The sequence below is a fragment of the Stegostoma tigrinum genome, chromosome 24 (genome assembly GCF_030684315.1).
Source record: "Stegostoma tigrinum isolate sSteTig4 chromosome 24, sSteTig4.hap1, whole genome shotgun sequence".
In the NCBI taxonomy this organism is placed as follows: domain Eukaryota; kingdom Metazoa; phylum Chordata; class Chondrichthyes; order Orectolobiformes; family Stegostomatidae; genus Stegostoma; species Stegostoma tigrinum.
Window position 1 is genome coordinate 44,329,374 of NC_081377.1, and position 20,011 is coordinate 44,349,384.

General features: G+C 43.6%; 1 protein-coding gene across 7 annotated transcripts in view; it reads right to left on the reverse strand.

Moving 5' to 3' along the window:
* LOC125464943 (proto-oncogene tyrosine-protein kinase Yrk-like) overlaps positions 1-20,011 on the reverse strand; it is a 310,765-nt gene that overhangs the window by 101,729 nt on the left and 189,025 nt on the right. Inside the window, exon 1 of one of the 7 annotated variants that reach the window (XM_048557899.2) lies at positions 11,039-11,378. The exons of 4 other annotated variants lie outside the window; for them this stretch is intronic. In XM_048557899.2, coding sequence (XP_048413856.1) covers positions 11,039-11,081 — 43 coding nt within the window. In that variant the 5' untranslated portion in view covers positions 11,082-11,378. Of the gene's footprint in view, positions 1-11,038; positions 11,379-20,011 lie in introns of those variants that run through there. 2 more of the 7 variants (XM_048557892.2, XM_048557891.2) reach the window with 2 other exon arrangements.

Here is a 20,011-nt window from a genome sequence, read left to right on the forward strand (position 1 = left end):
AATTTTCCATTCCTCTATTTTAGTAGTGGCATTAAGGAACTCTGAATAAATGCTGCCTCTACAAAGGGAGTTAACAGACAAAGGAATGAGTGCATGCTATATTAATTTTTTTCTTGTATACAACTGGAAATAATGGTATGCCACAGATCAAATAATGTCTTTTATTGAGTTAGAAATGACTTCACATCTGAAAAAATAAGCAGATGGTGCAAAGGCACAGATATTTTTGGAATATTGCATCAAATTAACCTTTCCTGTTCAAGTTGTCACTCATCCTCACCGTTTCACGACAAGAATATCCTGCTGTGTCCAATGCTGTTTTGCGGGAACATTTATTTAATTGCAAATTCATTCAAATGTCTGGATTTTAATTTTAAAAAACCACCCAGCCACAATCGAGTGCACAATGTTAATGCTGCTTCATGATTCTGATCTGTAATACTTAGAAGCTGGATTGTTCAGTATGCTGCAAAATACAATCCCTCACTCTCACAGCACCTGCTCCACATGCAGCAAATAGTGTGCTGGGACCAGCTCACTGTTGGTCTCTCTCCAGGTCAGCTGCAGATTCAAATCAATGGTGCTCATAGCCATGAATGGAAATGGAAGCATCTCCCCTCAGAGCTCAACAAAAGATTGTTTGTCAGGTTTGTGAGGCAGTGCTGTTCAATCAACGACTAGCTGCTTCTACTGCAAGCCAGCCCTTTTACCTTTTCATCCCCATCCCCCACAATAAAAGCCTTACTTCCTCTCAGGGTTCCTGTATTTCAGGACACAAGGGGCAGTGACACAGGAATGTCAAGCTAACCACTGGGTTCCTACCAGTGTGGCTGGAGGTAGCAGTGGGCTGCGAGTGTGAAGCACAGCAGAATCACAAATCTTTCCAAGTGAGTTTAGATTAGATTAGATTCCCTACAGTGTGGAAACAGGCCCTTCGGCCCAACAAGCCCACACTGACCCTTGGAGCATCCCACCCAGACCCATCCCCCTATATCCCGCACACCCTGAACACTAAGGGCAATTTAGTATGGCCAATCCAACTAGCGTGCACAGGAACCTGAGTTCCTGGCACTGTGAGACTGCAGTGCTAACCACTGAGCCGCCGTGCCGCCCCTTTTTTTTCTGAAGTGAGACAAAAGGTTAGACAATAAAGGTTTACTGTCACATTAACATGTAACCCCTGACCAGCTAAGACAGCAATGATCCAATTACATACTACAAACAGAACTTCAGGCAACTCGTATTCACACAATTTATATGATCAATTACACTCTGCTCATGTCCTGACGAATTTTTTTTATTCACTCCTAGATGCAGGCATCCCTGGCTGGGTCACCGTTTCTTGCCCATTCCCTTCAGAAGGTGGGGGGAGCTACCTTCTTGAACCGATGCAGTCCATGGGCTGTAGGCTGAGCGACAATGCCCCTATGGAGGAAATTTCAGGATTTTGACCCAGTGACACTGAAGGAATGGCAATCTATTTCTAGGTCAGGATGGTGAGTGCCGGGGGGGGGGGGGGGGGGGGGGGGAGGGGGGGGGAACTTGCAGCTGGTGCTGTTCCCATTTATCTGCTGCCCTTCTTCTGGGTGGTAGTGGTCGTGGGATTCAAAGGTGCTGTCTGAGGATCTTTGTTGAATTTCTGCAGTGCATCTTGTAGGTAGTACACACTACTGCTACTGAGCGTCGGTGGTGGAGGGAGTGGATGTTTCTGGATTTAGTGCCAATCACGTGGGAGCTGCTTTCTCCTGGATGGTGCCAAGATCCCCGAGTGTTGTTGGAGCTGAACCCAACCGGGCAAGTGGGGAGTGTTCCATCACACTCCTGACTTGTGCCTTTTAGATGGTGGACAGTCTTTGGGGAATCAGGTGGTGAGTTACTCGCCACAGTACCCCTAGCCTCTGACCTGCTTTTGAAGCCATGATGTATATATGGTTAGCCCAATTGAGTTTCTGGTCAACAGTAATTACCAGGTATGGGTAGTGAGGATTCAGTGATGGTAACACCATTGAATGTCAGGGTTTGAAAGTCAGATTATCTCTTATTGGTGATGGTCATAGCCTGGCATTTGTGTGGCATGAATGTTGCTTGTTACTTGTCAGCCCAAGCCTGGATATTGTCCAGATCTTGTTGCATTTGATCACGGGCTGCTTCAGTATCTGAGGAGTCATGAGTGATGCTGGACTTTTGTGCAATCATCAGCGAACATCCCCACTTCTGGCCTTATGATGGAGGGAAGGTCATTGATGAAGCAGTTGAAGATGGTTAGGCTGAGGAACACTACCCTGAGGAACTCCTGCAGAGATGTCCTGGAGCTCAGATGACTGATCTCCAATAACCATGGCCATCTTCCTATGTGTCTGGTATGATTCCAACCAGAGGAGAGCTGCTCCCTCATGCCCATTGATTCCAGTTTTGCTGTGACACCTTGATGCCACGCTCCATCACATGCAGCCTTGGTGTCAAGCGCTGCCGCTCTCGCCTCCCCTCTGGAATTCAGCTCTTTTGTCCATGTTTGAACCAAGGCTGTAATGAGGTCAGGAGCTGAGTGGCCCTGGCAGAACCCCAACTGCGTGTCACCGAGCAGGTGCTGCTTGATAGCGCTGTTACTGACACCTTCCATCACTTTACTGATGATTGAGAGGGGAATGATGGAGCGGTAATTGGCTGGGTTGGATTTGTTCTGTTTTTGGTGTACAGGGCATACCTGAGCAATTTTCCCCATTGTCAGGTAGATACCAGTGTTGTAACCATACTGAACAGCTTGGCGAGGGGAGCAGCAAGTTCTGGATCATAAGACTTCAGTACTATTGCTGGAAAGTTGTCAGGACCCATAAGCCTTTGCATTATCCAGTGCCTCCAATCAGTAACTGATATAATGTGGAGACAATCAAATTGGCTGAAGACTGGTATCTATGATGATGGGGACCACTGAAGGAGGTCGAGATGGATCATCCACTCAGCACTTCTGCCTGAAGATTGCTGTGAATGCTTCAGCCTTCTCTTTTGCACTGATGCATTGGGCTTTGCCATCACTGAGGATGGGGATATTCGTTGAGCCTCCCCCTCCAGTGAGATGTTAATTGTCCACCAAGTAAGCCTCACAGCACAGCTTGTGGGCCTGGAGGAGCAAGAATGGCACCTACTAGTGGCATGGTGGCTCAGTGGTTAGCACTGCTGCCTTACAGTGCCAGGGACATGGGTTCAATTCCACCCTTGGACAACCATCTGGAGTTTATACATTCTCCCCCTGTCTGCGTGGGTTTCCTCCGGGTGCTCTAGTTTGCTCCCACAGTCTGAAGATGTGGAATTTTGGTGGATTGGCTATGCTAATATTGCCCCTTCCTCTCCAGCGATATGTAGGTTATGTGGATTAGCCATGGCAAAAGCAGAGTATTTGGAATAGCACGGGGTGGGGGGAAGAGGGTGGGTCTGGTTGGGGTGCCGTTTGGAGCATCAGTGCAAACTCAAGAGGCCGAATGGTCCCTTTCTGCTCTGTAAGGATTCTATGATTCTACTGGCACCACCACGGCCTTTTGGTGAAACTAGTTACATTTATCTTCATGCCACCCACAATCTCTTTCGCTCATCTCCGCCTCCCTAACCTGTTCTTCCTCTTACCTATCCCCTCCTCCCACCTCAAGCTGCACCTCCATTTCCTACCTACTAACCTCATCCCGCCCCCTTGACCTGCCCGTCCTCCCCAGACTGACCTATCGCCTCCCTACCTCCACTCTCCTCTCCACCTATCTTCTCCTCTATCCATCTTCGGTCCGCCTCCCCCTCTCTCCCCCCATTTATTTCAGAATCCTCTCCCCATCCCCCTTTTCTGATGAAGGGTCTAGGCCCGAAACGTCAGCTTTTGTGCTCCTAAGATGCTGCTTGGCCTGCTGCGTTCATCCAGCTCCACACATTGTTATCTCACAATTTCTCTCCTACCATCTCTCTGCTTCGCAACCCTTCCTCTGTGATCTCTCTCTCTTCCTATGACCTCTTGCTTGCCCCTGCTACTGATCTCCTCCCACAGCTCCAGCATAATTTCTTCCTGTTTTTTGATGGGCCCCTCACCAACCTCCTGGCTGCTGCATTATACAACGGACCTTCTTGAGAGGCAGGAGTCTCTCGCTCCCATATAGGAAGCAGACTTTTACAAAGTTTCAGCAAAGCCCTGCTAAATTTGGCAAGTTCTCTGTCTTCCTGGTGTTTCATGGTTTTCCAACCATTGGCATGTGCCCCTTGCTTCTACCTCGCAAACATCAGGGCCCTTGTGCAATATCCTCATTCTTGTTGCATGAGTGATGGTGATAGTGAAGTGATATAATGAGGTGGAAGTTTCACTTGTGAGGAATATTTCCTGTTTGTAGAAGAATTGGAAGCTCAGGGATATAGAACACGCAAGGAACATTTAAATTGTTCCAACAGCACAATAATTATGGATTTGGTGGATGTAAAGTAATCTGTGCTGTTGACCTTAGCTGCACACAGATGCTGCACGTGAACCCACATATAGGCAAGATCTTCCACAATTCCTCTTGGTCTGCTCAGTGTAGCTTTCGGAATGACATGGTGTGTGACTGCTCAGCTGTCTTGGGAATGCTAATGCCTTATGCCAAAACAGGAGAGTCAGAAGCACAGAGCTTTCAAAACAAACAAAGGTGGAAAAAATCCAGCAGGAATAGGATTCTGAAATTTCATGATCAGGTATGATCATATTGAATGGTGGTGCAGGCTCAAAGGACCAAATGGACTCCTCCTACATCTAATTTCTACATTTCCATAATTAGTTGGTCTGTTGGGTCTTTATAAAAAGTGGAAGCTCAGGTCTCTCACAAACTTTCCAGTGGGACCCTCCAGACCTCAACAAGTTTCCACTCTGGGGTATGAAGATTTGGGTATTGCCGCTCTAGACATTCAACAGCAACTTTCCCCTGAGCCCATAGAAGGTGACTCACATTCCTCACTCTCCTATTGCTCAAACACCACCCTGTTCACATAGACTGAATTTGATGTGTAACCATTTGCATCAACGTTTGACTCCATTGTGAAATAAGGGAGATTTAGCATCTGTACAGCAAATCTGTAGAAGAAGCCACATCTTTTTGAATCAGGGAATTTCTACAGGACAGAAGGGGGCCATTTTGCACATGGGTTTCAAGAAGTAACCCAATTAATCTTTAGATAACAAGGTGTGGAGCTGGATGAACACAGCAGGCCAAGCAGCATCACAGAAGCAGGAAAACTGACATTTCGAGCCTAGACCATGCTTTTTTCCAGTGTCCCTGAAATATGTATCTCTTTCAAATATTTGTTGATTCCTTTTTGAATCTATATCCACTGCCCCATCCTTTCAAATCCCAACTATTCACCGCTTAGAAAACTTTTCATCACCCCAGGCCTTTTACAAGGCACCCAAGATGTATGCCATCTTGTTTTCGACAGCCACTGGAAACCATTTATTTTTAATGGCTGTGTCTAAACCCTTTCATGGTTTTAAATACCTCAGTTAAATCTTCTTTCACCTATCTGAGAAGTACAATCTGAGTTTACACAATCTCTTTCTACATGTAATATCTGTTGAGGATCAAGCCTGAGTGAGCATATCCCAAGTTGACAATAATTCAATCACTAACTTCCTTGTATTGGCTGCTCAACAGTAAGGATGCAGACTGGTGCTTCTTGGCAGTGGCTCGGTGCCATGTGGCTGTGTTGTTGGACCAGAATCAATGTACCATCTGCTCCATCGCCACCTCCTGTCTCAAGCACAATCATGCTCACTGACCTTGCCATGTAAAAATGGCACGCCTAAGGCATGGGGAGCCTTGTGACAGGGAAGAGAATAAAACCACGACACAATGAGAAGGTAAGAAAAGATCTCCAGCTTTAGTGTCCCAGCAAATACAATGCCATACTGTAAACAGATTGACACTGACCATCCCATGAAACAGTGCAACAAAGCAGCTGTAGTGATATAACAACAACAAGCTCTCTTTATTTAGCACTTCTGTTCGTACTGAAACACACCAAGATGGGCGTCATAAAATAAGATTTGACACGGAGCCACATAAAGCAAATATAAGCAGGCCAGGCAACCAAGAGATTGGTCAAAGAGGCAAGTTTTTAAGGAGTATTTTGAAAGGAAACATGCAAGGGTGGCTGGACTTCAGCATGGAATTCTAGAACCTGGCAGTTCATTTGCATACTCCTACAGCTCAGGTGAAGTGAGGGCATGGCTAGAGCTTCACCAGCAAGGCAAGTACAGTGGCAATTTAAGCAGCAAGTTTCAACAAATAGTTTCTCTGTGTGCAATACAATTTACATTCAACAATGTATTTCATCATCATGAACACATCAATGCAGGTTTTGTTAAAACCTCAATCCAGGTGGTGTAATGGCAAACCAAACTGAGTGGACACAGGATAAGTTGGATCTCAGTCACTGATTGAAGGGTAGAATGGGCCCTTTACAGAAAAAGAACAAAAATGTGAGGCTAGAAAACATTTGTACACTGGGATTGATTTGAATGTGACATTCTCTACTTCACAGTACTGTTGCAGCCAAACTGATAATAAAACACTTCACAAGAGAATTGGGTCCTTTACAAATCTTCAAAAGGTTTGGGGTGCAAACAGGAAAATGAGATTAAATTTAAAGGCTTTAGTGGCGAATCAGTCAGAAAGAATTGTTTGAGCAAATTACTACAGATCCTGGAATATGTACTGAAAACAAAAAAAAAATGCTTAAAATCACAGCAGATCAGGCAGCATCCATAGACAGAAAGCAAGCTAATGTTTTGAGTCTAGATGACTCTTCATCAGACCAGAGCAGAGCAGAACCCCAAGTTCTGAGGAACGGTCACTGGACCCGAAACGTTAATTTGACTTCTCTGCACAGATGCTGCCAGACCCAGTGAGTTTTTCCAGCAATTTCTGTTTTTGTTTCTATTTATATGGTAGATTTAAAGAAACACCCTGATGAAACATCACAAAGCACTTTGTAGAAGGAAAATTCTCACAGCATCATAGAATCTTTACTGTGTGGAAACAGGCTATTTGGACCATCGTGTCCACACTGGCCCTGCAAAGAGCATCCCACACAGACCCATTTCCCTATCCTATCCATGTGACCCTACATTTCCCATGGCAAGCCCATCCATGGACAATTTAGAATGGCCAATCTACCTAATCTGCCTATCTTTGGGCCACAGGAGGAAACCGAAGCACCCGAAGGAGACCCACACAGACACGGGGAGAATGTGCAAGCTCCACACAGTCGCCCGAGGGTGGAATTGAACCTGCGTCCCCAGCATTGTGAGGTAGCAACACTAGCACTGAACCACTTGCAGACCTAGGTTCAAAATACTGAACCACATAAGGAGACACACAAGGGTGAGGTAACTTAGAGCTTGGTCAGGGAGGAGTACATTAAAGGAGGAACGTGAGGTAGAAAAGCAAAAAACGTGTAGACAGCATATTCAGAACTTGGGGTTGAGGCTACTAAAGATGTGACCACCCACAGTAGAGCAATTGTATCTGTCGGATGTTCATTATGAAATGAGGAATCTATGAAATGTTGAGACTCTGCTCTGTTGCAGCACTGCAGGAGAGCAGCTCTACCAGACGTGGTCTCTTCTGTTTACAATGAGTCCATCTGCTCTCTCAGATGGGCATAAAACGCCCCAATGAGCAATTTCAAGGCACAATAAGGGTTCATCCTAACTTTAGCCAGCATTAATCCCTTTACCAACATTCAGTAAACCAGATGATCAACTCGACATTATCTCCTTGCTATGGACAAATGGACTACCAATTGCAGACCAAGAATTCAAAACAACCTCATTGGCCGTAAGGTGCTTTGGGATGTTTTGACGTTACGAAAAGCCTTGGAAATGCAACTTCTTTACCCTTTCTGCAGCCTTTGTCCATATTTTGGGAGGGATGGAGCAATTTGGTTTTCCTAACAATGCAGTCTTACGCAAGACAGTTTAGCTCAGGAAAATAGCCCAAGACACACTGTTTCCAAAGACACCAAAAAATAGCCAATCACCCTCGTTCTGAGGCTATACAGACTGACTCCATTGATTTTGAGACAGATTTTCGACAAAACAAATTTATACAATTTCACATTCTGTTCACAGCACATTTTGTCACCACTGATATCTCCAATTTCCTCCACAGTTCAATTGATGCGTCCAAATTCTCAACAAGAATTAGTGAGGAATTTGTCTTGACGCATATTTTAGCAGTTGAGACATATTCTCTGCATAAGGAATAGGACAGCAGAAGTTATAGAAAATTAATGACAATTTGTACTTAATGTTTTTAAAACTGCAGCGATCCTAAGCTGCGTAGAGAGTGCTGTTTGTGCAGCCTGTAGCCCATCATTTTCTATCTGACAATTTTTCATTCAATACTTGCTTTGAGATGGTGTCAAGATTGATATTTTCCTTGCCCTTCCTGTCTTCTCTCTTATCGAGAATGTACAGCAGCTCCTAACTGAGAGAATTGGCCAGTGACCTTCTGTGTCTGTCGCTTTGCAAACCTGTTGCAAAGTTAGTGCATGCTGACACACCTCCTCAGGATAAAGACTTTGGATGCATGTGGTTCCCGAGGCAACCCAGTAAAATGAGGAACTTACTGTTCTGGCACTTATGAATCTGAGTGATGAAGAATGACTGACAGAACTGAGCTAACTTTCTGCGGGGAGAAGAGAGAGATAGCTCTGGGATTGCAAATTGTTATATGCCCATTCCCACTCAGAGTTGTTGGCCTCCCATTTTTGAAGTTAGTTTTTCCTTCTCCATTACAGATATCCTCACAAGATGATCCACTTCCTGTTTACAACCTTGAAACTTACACCTTATCATATTTCCACCATCCTCCCATATTCTACCTCCTCCACCACTGTCACTATCCAGTGTCCTCACAGCCCTACTGTTGACTCCATCAACCCCTTCCTTTAGGCATAGTACATACCATTTCTGCCTGTGAACCCCTCCCACCTTTTGGAGCATCACTCACTTTCATAGCTTTCCTCACTGTCCCTTTCAGCCTTGGCCAGCATTACTTGCAACTTTGAGCAATGTCCTTTACCCGAGTGCATTAAACTCCATTTCCATGCCTCGGTCATCCTGCATGCCCTGTGCACCTTATAATTACTCATACACCATCCCAGTCACCATACCGGATAAAAAGTAAACTCGCCAAAGAATTCGAAGTCGTGGTTACTCACACAGAAGCTCTGGTAGCTGACTATCCTGCCTGCTGTATGCCTCTGTCATGCAGGCATGAATCAAAGCACGCATATCTTGTTCACACAAAACTTAATAGAAGGAGGAACTTATTTCCAGAGAACTTTCCATGTGCAAACATGTGATGCGAATGCAAGCGAAAGGGATGGCCTTTAACATCCTGAGAGCTAAATTACAAAAGTTCATCACACTGTCACGATTCTGAATTTTGATCTCTTGTCCTCCTTGCTTCCCACTCTTGGGAGCAACACAAGATTCTTCATAAAGAGACAGAGAAGAGTGGGAGAGGAGGTAGCCAAACCTTAAAGGATGTTTTATTTTCATTTAAGTTTGGAAGTAAAGAAAAATCTTTCAGGTAGAAATTTCCTATTTGCAGAAGCGAGATTCCATTGCACTGTTCCTTCCTCTCTGGCTCTGCAAGGTGAAGGTTATGTCAGATCCAGGTATCATACATGTGCCCATACAGCAGGAACTGCCAACTCGTGAATGGTTGGAGCAATATCAATTGTACTAAGGCTGTAAATCCAGCAATCTCACTGCCCATGGAGAAACTTGAGGCAAGCTAGGGAGTTTTTGCAGGTTTGGTGAAGTTTAGTGGTCAAACACTACAACTGGTAACTCAGCTCACTTTCATAGCTTTCCTCACTGTCCCTTTCAGCCTTGGCCAGCATTACTTGCAGCTTTGAGCAATATCCTTTACCCGAGTGCATTAAACTCCATTTCCATGCCTCGGTCATCCTGCATGCCCTGTGCACCTTATAATTACTCATACACCATCCCAGTCACCATACCGGATAAAAAGTAAACTGATGTAGCCTTCATACATCACAAATTACTGGGAGTTTTGTTTTTGATACGTACCGTCACTTGCCCAGCAATTTCTACTCTCATCGAAACTAAAAACACACTCCCTGATGGGGTTCCGTATGTCCCTGAGAATTGTTTTACTCTGCTCAGGGCAAAGGGGATCTGGTCAGTGAAAGGAAAAATGGTAAACAATGGAGGGGATTGGAAGGAAAAGAAGTGAAGAAACTGTATCATGGAAAGCAAGAAGCAAAAAAGGTTAAGAAACCCAGGAATAGGCTAAATAAAACACAAGTTAATCTAATAAAGGAAAATTTGGAAACAGTTAAATTAATTATTTTCTCGTTCTCTTTTTATTCCCTAGTGGAGATTAAAATATACAGGCAAAACTAAGAAAACATTGATGAGTCTTATTCGACGTGACAGCAGTATGTAGAAAAATAAATAGTGACTCTACAAACATCCACACATACTCTTACTGGCAGTGCAAGGAAAACATTCAGATACAAGCCCCGAGGAAGCACAAGAAAAGATTATACAGTCAGTGGCATCTACAGTAAGCCCTTTATCCCAACTTACCCATGCCACTCATTTTAGTATAATGCTAAAATTAACAGGGCATGCTGAATAAATGTATGCACGTGTCTGAGATTCCAGCAGTACACTTACTTTATTCTGAAATCACCAGATAGTGCAAAAGTCTGAAGAATGAGAGAAAACCATATCATCCCTTACAATCTTACATAAATAATTTTAGAAGGTTTTTGGAAGTGTCTTTTCTTAGAAATTGTTTGATAAAAAAATACTAGTCAATTGTCATCATGATCAGTAGATTTTGTTCATTAACAATACTGATTCCAGGATGGCTTTATATTTTCAAAGTTAGTTTTTAAGTTTAACAAGCTCGAAATCTTTGTTATTAGAACCAATTCATTGTGGACTCCTCTGGGAGTTGACAGAAACAAGAAAGTTAAAAGTTGATCTACTTACCTAACAAACAGCTAACAGTTAATTCGTTAGTACCCCAGCACATTTCTACCTGGCTCAGACAGATTGCTGAATGGTTACTGGAATGCCAGGTCTATGTAGACCACTGGAAATACCCTATTCACATTCATATTCCTCCAAATTAAAATGGTCCTTTCAACTTTCAATCCACACAATGATCTGAGAACTCCAGCATTTTGAAAAAATGCTAGGAAGGAAGAGGATGTGTTGCTGTTATGAGATCATAATCAATACGAAAAAAAGCTTTCCATGCAATTCTGAGAATTGAGCGTCTTTGAGCTGCAACCAGGAAACAGCTGCACTTGCTGGTTTGTTGAATCCTGCTGTTCAGCACAGGAAGGAGAGCCCGGCTTTACGCTGGAGGGGGGTGGTGTGCTGGGGAAGGGGTTGGGTATGCCTATTGAGTTTAACTGGCTCCCAGTCCCAGATGAACATGCAGGAAGAGGACAGCCACAGCACAATCTGCTTAGGGTCAGGGACACAAGGTTGACTGCAACAACCCTATTGTTGGTAACGAAGGCAGTTTCCTGATTTTAACAAATGACACAATTAGTTGTGCTCACGTAAAATGATGCACATGGTTTCCTTAATGACCTTTTATTGTCTATGCAATTATGTATCAGGGACCAAAACCAAACAAATATTAAATATCAGCTTTAGAAAGGATCAAATCCAAAAGAAAGAAGTGGAAGGATTTTATTTCCTATTTTGAGAGAGTTACAAGAATGTGGAGAAACCCAATATATCACCCTTACACATTGCATCTGTTTGCATTTACGGCGATTAGGACCTTCGTTTTGTGGCTATTGTGACAATTCCTGTTTTAAACCAATTAACTTCAACTATGTCGCTTAATTCACGCGCAGAACAGTACTAATGCTTCAAACTGTTACGATCACGATTGCTAAAAACTTTTCTCCAAATAATATATCCAATTTAATTTGAACCTTGCACCTTGAATGTGAAACGGAGAATCTTAATTGGACAGAATTGTCACATTCTAATTCTGCATTGGTAAAATGCTCACTGAGCTATCCAGGTATATTTTTTTAAAAATCGTACGACGTGCCAAACTGTACACCGGGTCGGCAAGAATTCAGATTAAAACAATCGGGCTTGACTTTAAGTTCTGGACCACCTACTGAAAAACTCAACTATTCTATGCGAAGCTGAAGGGACGTTGTCATTAGACAAGCTGAAATCTGCATAACGCGGGGACATGTTAAACTGAAATTGAAATGAACCTCATCCAGCTCCACACACTTAACAGGTTCTTTGGCTGTTTCCACCTCAAATAATGATCGCAGTATTTTTCTTTGAGACTGAAAGCGAATCTCAATCAGAATAAAATATTGAAATTTACGATTACATTGTAGATATGTGAATGCTCAGCTGTGCCTTTATTTAAGAACAGTAGCAAGCACCATATTTCATTAATTTCAAAAATTGCTCGGAATACGTGGGAGTTAGTTTCCTCAGTTGGTTGGATGGCTGGTTTGTAACAGATTAATGCTAGCAGTCAGTGTTTAATTCCCACGTTAGCTGAGGTTCTCCTCTCAATCTCACCCCTCACATGAGATGTGGAAACATCTCTCTGATGAGCGAGCAGCTGCACGGTCCTGTAGGACTACCGCAATTTTACCTCTGCTCAAAATGCTCCCTGAAGGAAGTCCACAGTGTAGAAATTTACAGAGTATTTTTTCCACTGGATTACAAGCTTTTCCTCAAAAGGTCACAGCAACACTTGCAGTTAACGTCGTGATCACATATGACAGAATGGAATTTCACAAAGACCAGACTATAAATCCCAGATAACAAGGTGTGGAGCTGGATGAACACAGCAGGCCAAGCAGCATCTTAGGGGCCGAAAAGCTGATGTTTGGAGCCGAGACCCTTCTTCAGAAATGGGGGAGGGGGAGAGGGTTCTGAAATAAATAGGGAGTCGCGGCACTGGGCTATTAATGTCTACTACGCAAAAAAAGAAAATGAGCTCAGTCCCAGCTCTCAGCTGAATTCTATAAATGCCCTTCGACTTTAAAGCTTCAGATTAATAGATCTCAATGCTACACATTCATGTCACAACCACGTAGACTATTTTAGGACTTGACTTTGCTCTATGCTAAAGTATTGCCTGATATTCTAAAACTGCATTGAGCGTGCAACTTTTCATGCACATATCATTCGCAGTGTGTTTGAGGATCTCTCACTTGCTGAATGTTCATCTTTCACTATCATGATGCATTGCAATATGTTGCCAGCACTATTATATTCTGCAGAGAAGAAAAGAATGCTGTTAGAAATATTTGCCATGTTTGAATGGGCTGTCTTCAGGCTATTCTTTGTGGTTAGGAGTTGACCATTGATTTTCCAGGGCAGTCTATTCCATTTCATTTTTTGTAAATCTCGTCCTGTTTTTATGCAGTTTGTTGACAGTGTCTGTTAGCGAGCCATTGCATTTTTTCAGGGTAAATTACCAATTGTTTGCAAAAAAATTTTCGACCGGGAGGAAATTATTTTTGGTCATCGGCCATTTGGCAGGTGCATGCACAAGAGACTTGATACGAGCTGGCGTTTCCATGGTCTCACTGCAGAACCGAGATCCCCACCAGTTCTTCCCTGATGTCCTCTTGATTTATTTATATCCCCCCCATTGGTGATCCCAGCTGTCCTCTCTGTAATTTTATTCTCCGAGCTGTGCTGTCAGGTCTCTCCAACCTTTGATGTACATTCCATTCCAGTCCTACTTTTACAGAAGCAACAAGGAAGTGTCAAAGCCAACGTGGTAAGCAACGTTAACCTCGGCTTTCATCCCGTTTTATCCACAAAGGAGGAGAGAGTTTACCTGACAATTAGCTTCTGTTTTTGACTGACTTTTTTTGAAAAAATCACATTGAGCTTATTTTTTTAAAAATTGACAGCTAGCGGTAATCAGGTGACACCAATCTCATTATTGCTCACGGCGATTGTTTGAAACTCTTTGACAGCTCCGAGTTTCACGGTAACACAATGCAAACCCCAAGCAGAAAAAGATGAACACATAGAGTGTTCTCTCATTGTTCTGCAGTGACATTTTAACTCAACAACAGAAAGAATCGCCCTCCTACTGTTACACACGATTAGAAAGAGAGGGAGGAACATAGAACATAGAACAGTACAGGCCCTTCGGCCCTCGACGTTGTGCCGACCTGTCATACCGATCTCAAGCCCATCTAACCTACACTATTCCATGTACGTCCATATGCTTGTCCAATAATGACTTAAATGTACCTAAAGTTGGCGAATCTACTACCGTTGCAGGCAAAGCGTTCCATTCTCTTACTACTCTCTGAGTAAAGAAACTACCTCTGACATCTGTCCTATATCTTTCACCCCTCAATTTAAAGCTATGCCCCCTCGTGCTCGCCGTCACCATCCTAGGAAAAAGGCTCTCCCTATCCACCCTATCTAACCCTCTGATTATTTTATATGTTTCAATTGCCACCTCTCAACCTTCTTCTCACTGACGAAAACAGCCTCAAGTCCCTCAGCCTTTCATCATAAGACCTTCCCTCCATACCAGGCAACATCCTAGTAAATCTCCCCTGCACCCTTTCCAAAGCTTCCACATCCTTCTTATAATGCGGTGACCAGAACTGTACGCAATACTCCAAGTGCGGCCGCACCAGAGTTTTGTACAGCTGCAGCATAACCTCTTGGTTCCGGAACTCGATCCCTCTATTAATAAAAGCTAAAACACTCTATGCCTTCTTAACAGCCCTGTCAACCTGGGTGGCAACTTTCAAGGATCTGTGTACATGGGCACCAAGATCTCCCTGCTCATCTACACTGCTAAGAATCTTACCATTAGCCCAGTAATTTGCATTCCGGTTACTCCTACCAAAGTGCATCACCTCACACTTGTCTGCATTAAACTCCACTTGCCACCTCTCAGCCCAGCTCTGCAGCTTATCTATGTCTCTCTGCAACCTACAGCATCCTTCGTCACTATCCACAACTCCACCGACCTTAGTGTCATCTGCAAATTTACTAACCCATCCTTCTACACCCTCATCCAGGTCATTTATAAAAATGACAAACAGCAGTGGACCCAACACCGACCCTTGCGGTACACCACTAGTAACTGCTCTCCAGGATGAACATTTCCCATCAACTACCACCCTCTGTCTTCTTTCAGCAAGCCAATTTCCGATCCAAACTGCTATATCTCCCACAATTCCATTCCTCCGCATTTTGTACAATAGCCTACTGTGGGGAACCTTATCGAATGCCTTGCTGAAATCCATATACGCCACATCAACCGGTTTACTCTCATCTACCTGTTTGGTCACCTTCTCAAATAACTCAATAAGGCTTGTGAGGCACGACCTTCCCTTCACAAAACCATGCTGACTATCCCTAATCAATTTATTCTTTTCTAGATGATTATAAATCCTATCCCTTATAACCTTTTCCAACACTTTACCAACAACTAAGGTAAGGCTCACTGGTCTGTAAGGAAGGGACAGAGAGAGTGAGACATTTTAGGGGGAAAGACATTGAATCAGATTATTGCAGCAGGCAACACAAATCGTTGAAAATGTCAGGACAGATAGAAACAGTAGTTAATAAAGCAACAGTGTTCTCAGCTTCATTAAGGAGAGCCAATGGCCTAATGGTATTATTGCTGGACTATTAATCCAGAGACCCAGGTAATGTTCTGGGGACCTGGGTTCAAATCCCACCATGGCAGCTGGTGGAATTTGAATTCAATAAATATCAGGAATTAAGAGTCCAATGATGACTGTGAATCAAGTGTCAATTGTCGATTGTTCGAAAACACCATCCGGTTTACTAATGGTCTGGCCTACATGCGTCTCCAGACCCACGGCAATGTGGTTGACTCTTAACTTCTGGGCAATTAGGGATAGGCAATAAATGCTGGCCCAGCCTGAGATGCTCACATTCTGTGAATGAATCATTTGAAAAGCGGGCCTAGAAAACAAGAGAGCAAGGAGGAGTTGTTGAACGTGTAAAAGACACTTGTTAGACCTCACTTGCATTGTGTACAGTTGTGGGCACCATATTATAGGAAACACGTAAATGCATTGGACAGAGCACCGGAAGTGATTCACTAGAATGGTTGCAGACATGAGAAGTTTCTGCTCTGAGAATAGATTGAAAAAGTTGGCATTGTTCTCCCTGAGGAGAAGGAGGCTGAAAGGAGATTTGATGGAGGTTTGCAATATCATGAGTGGAACACAGTAAATTGGGAGAAGCTGTTCCTGCTTGTATGAGAGGGGGGTAGATATAAAGTGATGCATAAATGAAGCAAGGGTGATAGCATAAGGAATATAATTAGGCAACTGTATAAGATACTGGTGAAGCTGCAGCTGGAGTATTATGCACAAAGAAGATTTACGAGAATGTGCCAGAGCTAGAGAATTGTAGCGATGAGGAGAGAGTGGGGAGTTTGCGTTTGTTTTCCTTGGAACTGAGAAGGCTGAGGGGAAACATGATTTGAGGTATACAAAATTAGGAGAGGTGGGGGTGAAGCAGATTGGAGGAACCTGTTTCCCTTGGCAGAGACTTCTAAAACCAGGGGTCACAGATTTGAGCAGTGGCAGAAGGATTCGGGAATTGTGAGGAAAAACATGTTTACACAGAGGGTGGTGGGTGTTTGGAATTCACTGCCTGATTTGGTGGTGGTGGCGGAGACCCTAAACTCTCAAAAAGTACCTGGATCTGCACTTTAAGTGTTGTAAGCTGCAGGGCTACTGGCTGTGTGCAGGAAAATGGGATTAGAAAGTGCATCTGGGTGTCTTTGGGTCAGCATTGACAAGATGGGTGAATGGCTCCCTTCTGGGTTGTATCATTTCTATGGTGTAGTTAGGGTCTGGAATGTACCGCCTGGAAATGTGGTGGTGGCAGGTTCATTTCAGATATTCAAAAGGACAAAGGATGATTATTTGACCAGAAATAACGTGTCAGGTTATGGGGAACAGGTAGGAGATTGGCAGGAAGTAATAGTCAGACTAAAGCTGGTGTAGACACAATGGGCTGAATGGCCTCCTTCTGATCCTTAATGATTCTGCAATTCTGTGACAAAGGAACAAATAATTTTAATGATGGTGATGTTAGGACAGACAATGCCTTTTGCATTGTATTCAATGGGCATAGACCTCTCGGTTTTACACTTTACTAACTATTAAAGTAGTGCCTAATGAACAGGGGCTTGAGTCTTGTTGAAAGTTTGGAGAAGATGAAACTGTTCTGTTAGAGATTTGAAAGAAACACTCAAAATCATAGGAGGTCTAGACAGTGTAGATGGAGAGAACCCATTCCCATTGGTGGAACTGTGAAGGACTAGAGGCCGCTGATGAAAGGGGATTACAGAAGAACCAATGGCAAAATTGGGAACAGTGGATGTTTACAACCTGGAATCCACAGCTTGAGACAATGTGATGGAGGGATGATCTGTTGTGGTTTTCAAAGAGAATTGGATAAGCATTAAAATGACAAAGAAATTGTAGGTTTTTGTGGTATAGTGGGACTGAATAAAATTTACTCCAATAAATTGTAGCAGGCTAAATGGCAGCCTTCTGTGCTGAAACCATTCTGATTCTTTAGTAATCATTGTAAAAAAAGATTCAGGTTTTCTAATATTGAAGAAATTTGAGTTCAGTGTAAAGTTTTTAAGCTGGTTAGAATTGAAATCAGTTAGTTCCCCTTTCCCATTTTCTCTAGGGGGAAACAATTTAGATTCAGCAGAAAATAAATTTTACTCAATTAATTCCCATCATTTCAGTCACGATTGCACGAGCCCACAAGTCTTGTGCTGCAAAGTTGGATTTTTCTCTCAGTACTCCACGCGAGAGCTACAGGTTATAGAGTTCAATTATTAAACAGCTACCTGCAGGGCAGTGTGTGCGCGCACACACACACACACAACACACACACACACACACACACACACACACACACACACACATACACACACACATATACATACACACAGCTACTGCTGTGTACCAGCTGTAACAATGAAGCAGCAGATTTGTTTTAATGTTTGCTGAGGGTAAGTTTTACAGAGAAACCTCCTCACCCCTATCTCCACTTCACACAAAATTTTCACTTCCCAAAATCAGAATGAGCTGACAAATTCACTGACAGTTGGGAGTTAGCAGAGCTAAGATTTAAGACACATGCAGAGTATCTTTGTTTCAGTAAATTCAAGCGAGGTTAATTAACAAGTGTAGCTGCTTAGTGACCTCATTATTAAAATAGTTTCCGTCTTTGTACTCTCTGGCCCAGTACAACAGGTCAATTGGATTCAAGAACACTGCATCACTTCAGCAGATTCACTGAAACCTTTCTGCTACATCTGTCTCTGGAATGGCAATGATTACTACTATTTCCTAGATATAGATACACATGCTTGACTGGGGAACTTCCATTGCAGCATTGAAGCAATCATTGCTAGTGGTCCATATCCTATTTAGTTATTTCAAATCAACCTGTTTGGACAAACTATACTCATCCGTAGAGCAAGTAGGCCTTGAAACCAAGCCTTCTGGCTCAGACGTTACCACTGCACTGCAAGACTCCTCCAACGTAACAAAGTGTGGAGCTGGATGAACACAGCAGGCCAAGCAGCATCTTAGGACCACAAAAGCTGACGTTTCAGGCCTAGACCCTTCATCAGAAAAAGTCAGAAAAAGACTCCTCCAACTCCCATTTATACATACCTGTCCAAACATACATTTACAGGGTAGGTTGTGAATATCTTTGCCACAAGGAAGATGTGCCTAAGACCAGAGGGTGTAAGTTGAAGGTGAGGAGTGAGTGGTCTAGGGGGGATCTGTGGAAACATTATTGAACCAGACTTGTTAGAAATAGGGAACACGCTGCCTGAGAGGCAGGTACTTTGGCAACATTTAAGAAGCTGCAGGATACAACTTAAAATACCAGGGCAGAGTAGGCTAAATGCCTACTAAATCAGGTCTAGGATTATCGTCCCCTCCCCTCACTGCGCCACACAACCAGCCCAGATCTTCCCCCCGACCCACTGCATCCCAAAACCAGTCCAACCTGTCTCTGCCTCCCTAACTGGTTCTTCCTCTCACCCATCCCTTCCTCCCACTCCAAGCCGCACCCCCATCTACCTACTAACCTCATCCCACCTCCTTGACCTGTCCGTCTTCCCTGGACTGACCTATCCCCTCCCTACCTCCCCACCTATACTCTCTCCACCTATCTTCTTTACTCTACATCTTCGGTCCGCCTCCCCCTCTCTCCCTATTTATTCCAGTTCCCTCTCCCCATCCCCCTCTCTGATGAAGGGTCAAGGCCCGAAACGTCAGCTTTTGTGCTCCTGAGATGCTGCTGGGCCTGCTGTGTTCATCCAGCCTCACATTTTGTTAATTTGGAATTCTCCAGCATCTGCAGTTCCCATTATCTCTAGGATTAGTGTGGCCTGGTGTTTGTTAGTCACCACGGACGTGGTGGGCCTAAGGGTCTTCTATGACTCATTAGGAACACATACATTTCATTTCCATTAATTATATACCTTGATTACAGCACAATTTCTCGTCTCCATCCTTACTACGGTTACAATGTTTTGTCATCAAGTTTCTCATTCCAACCAGAATCTCTGAAGAAGGCTCCTGACCTGAAACGTCAACCTTCCTGCTCCCCTGATGCTGCCTGGCCTGCTGTGTTATCTCTGACCTCAGCATCGGTAGTTCTTACTATTGCTGAGAATCTCCCTGCCCCTGTTCAACTGTCCCTCCACTTATTAACTGCCAGCTGAGCAATTCACTGTGTTCACAGATCCCAGGGTTCAAGTTCAAGAATAATTGATTCTCAGATGGATGTGAAATCAGCAACAGATACAGATATATTTTAAGTCTGCTTCACCATTCAATATTATAATGGTTAACCTTCTAACTCCATTTTCTTGTATTATCCTCAGTGTTA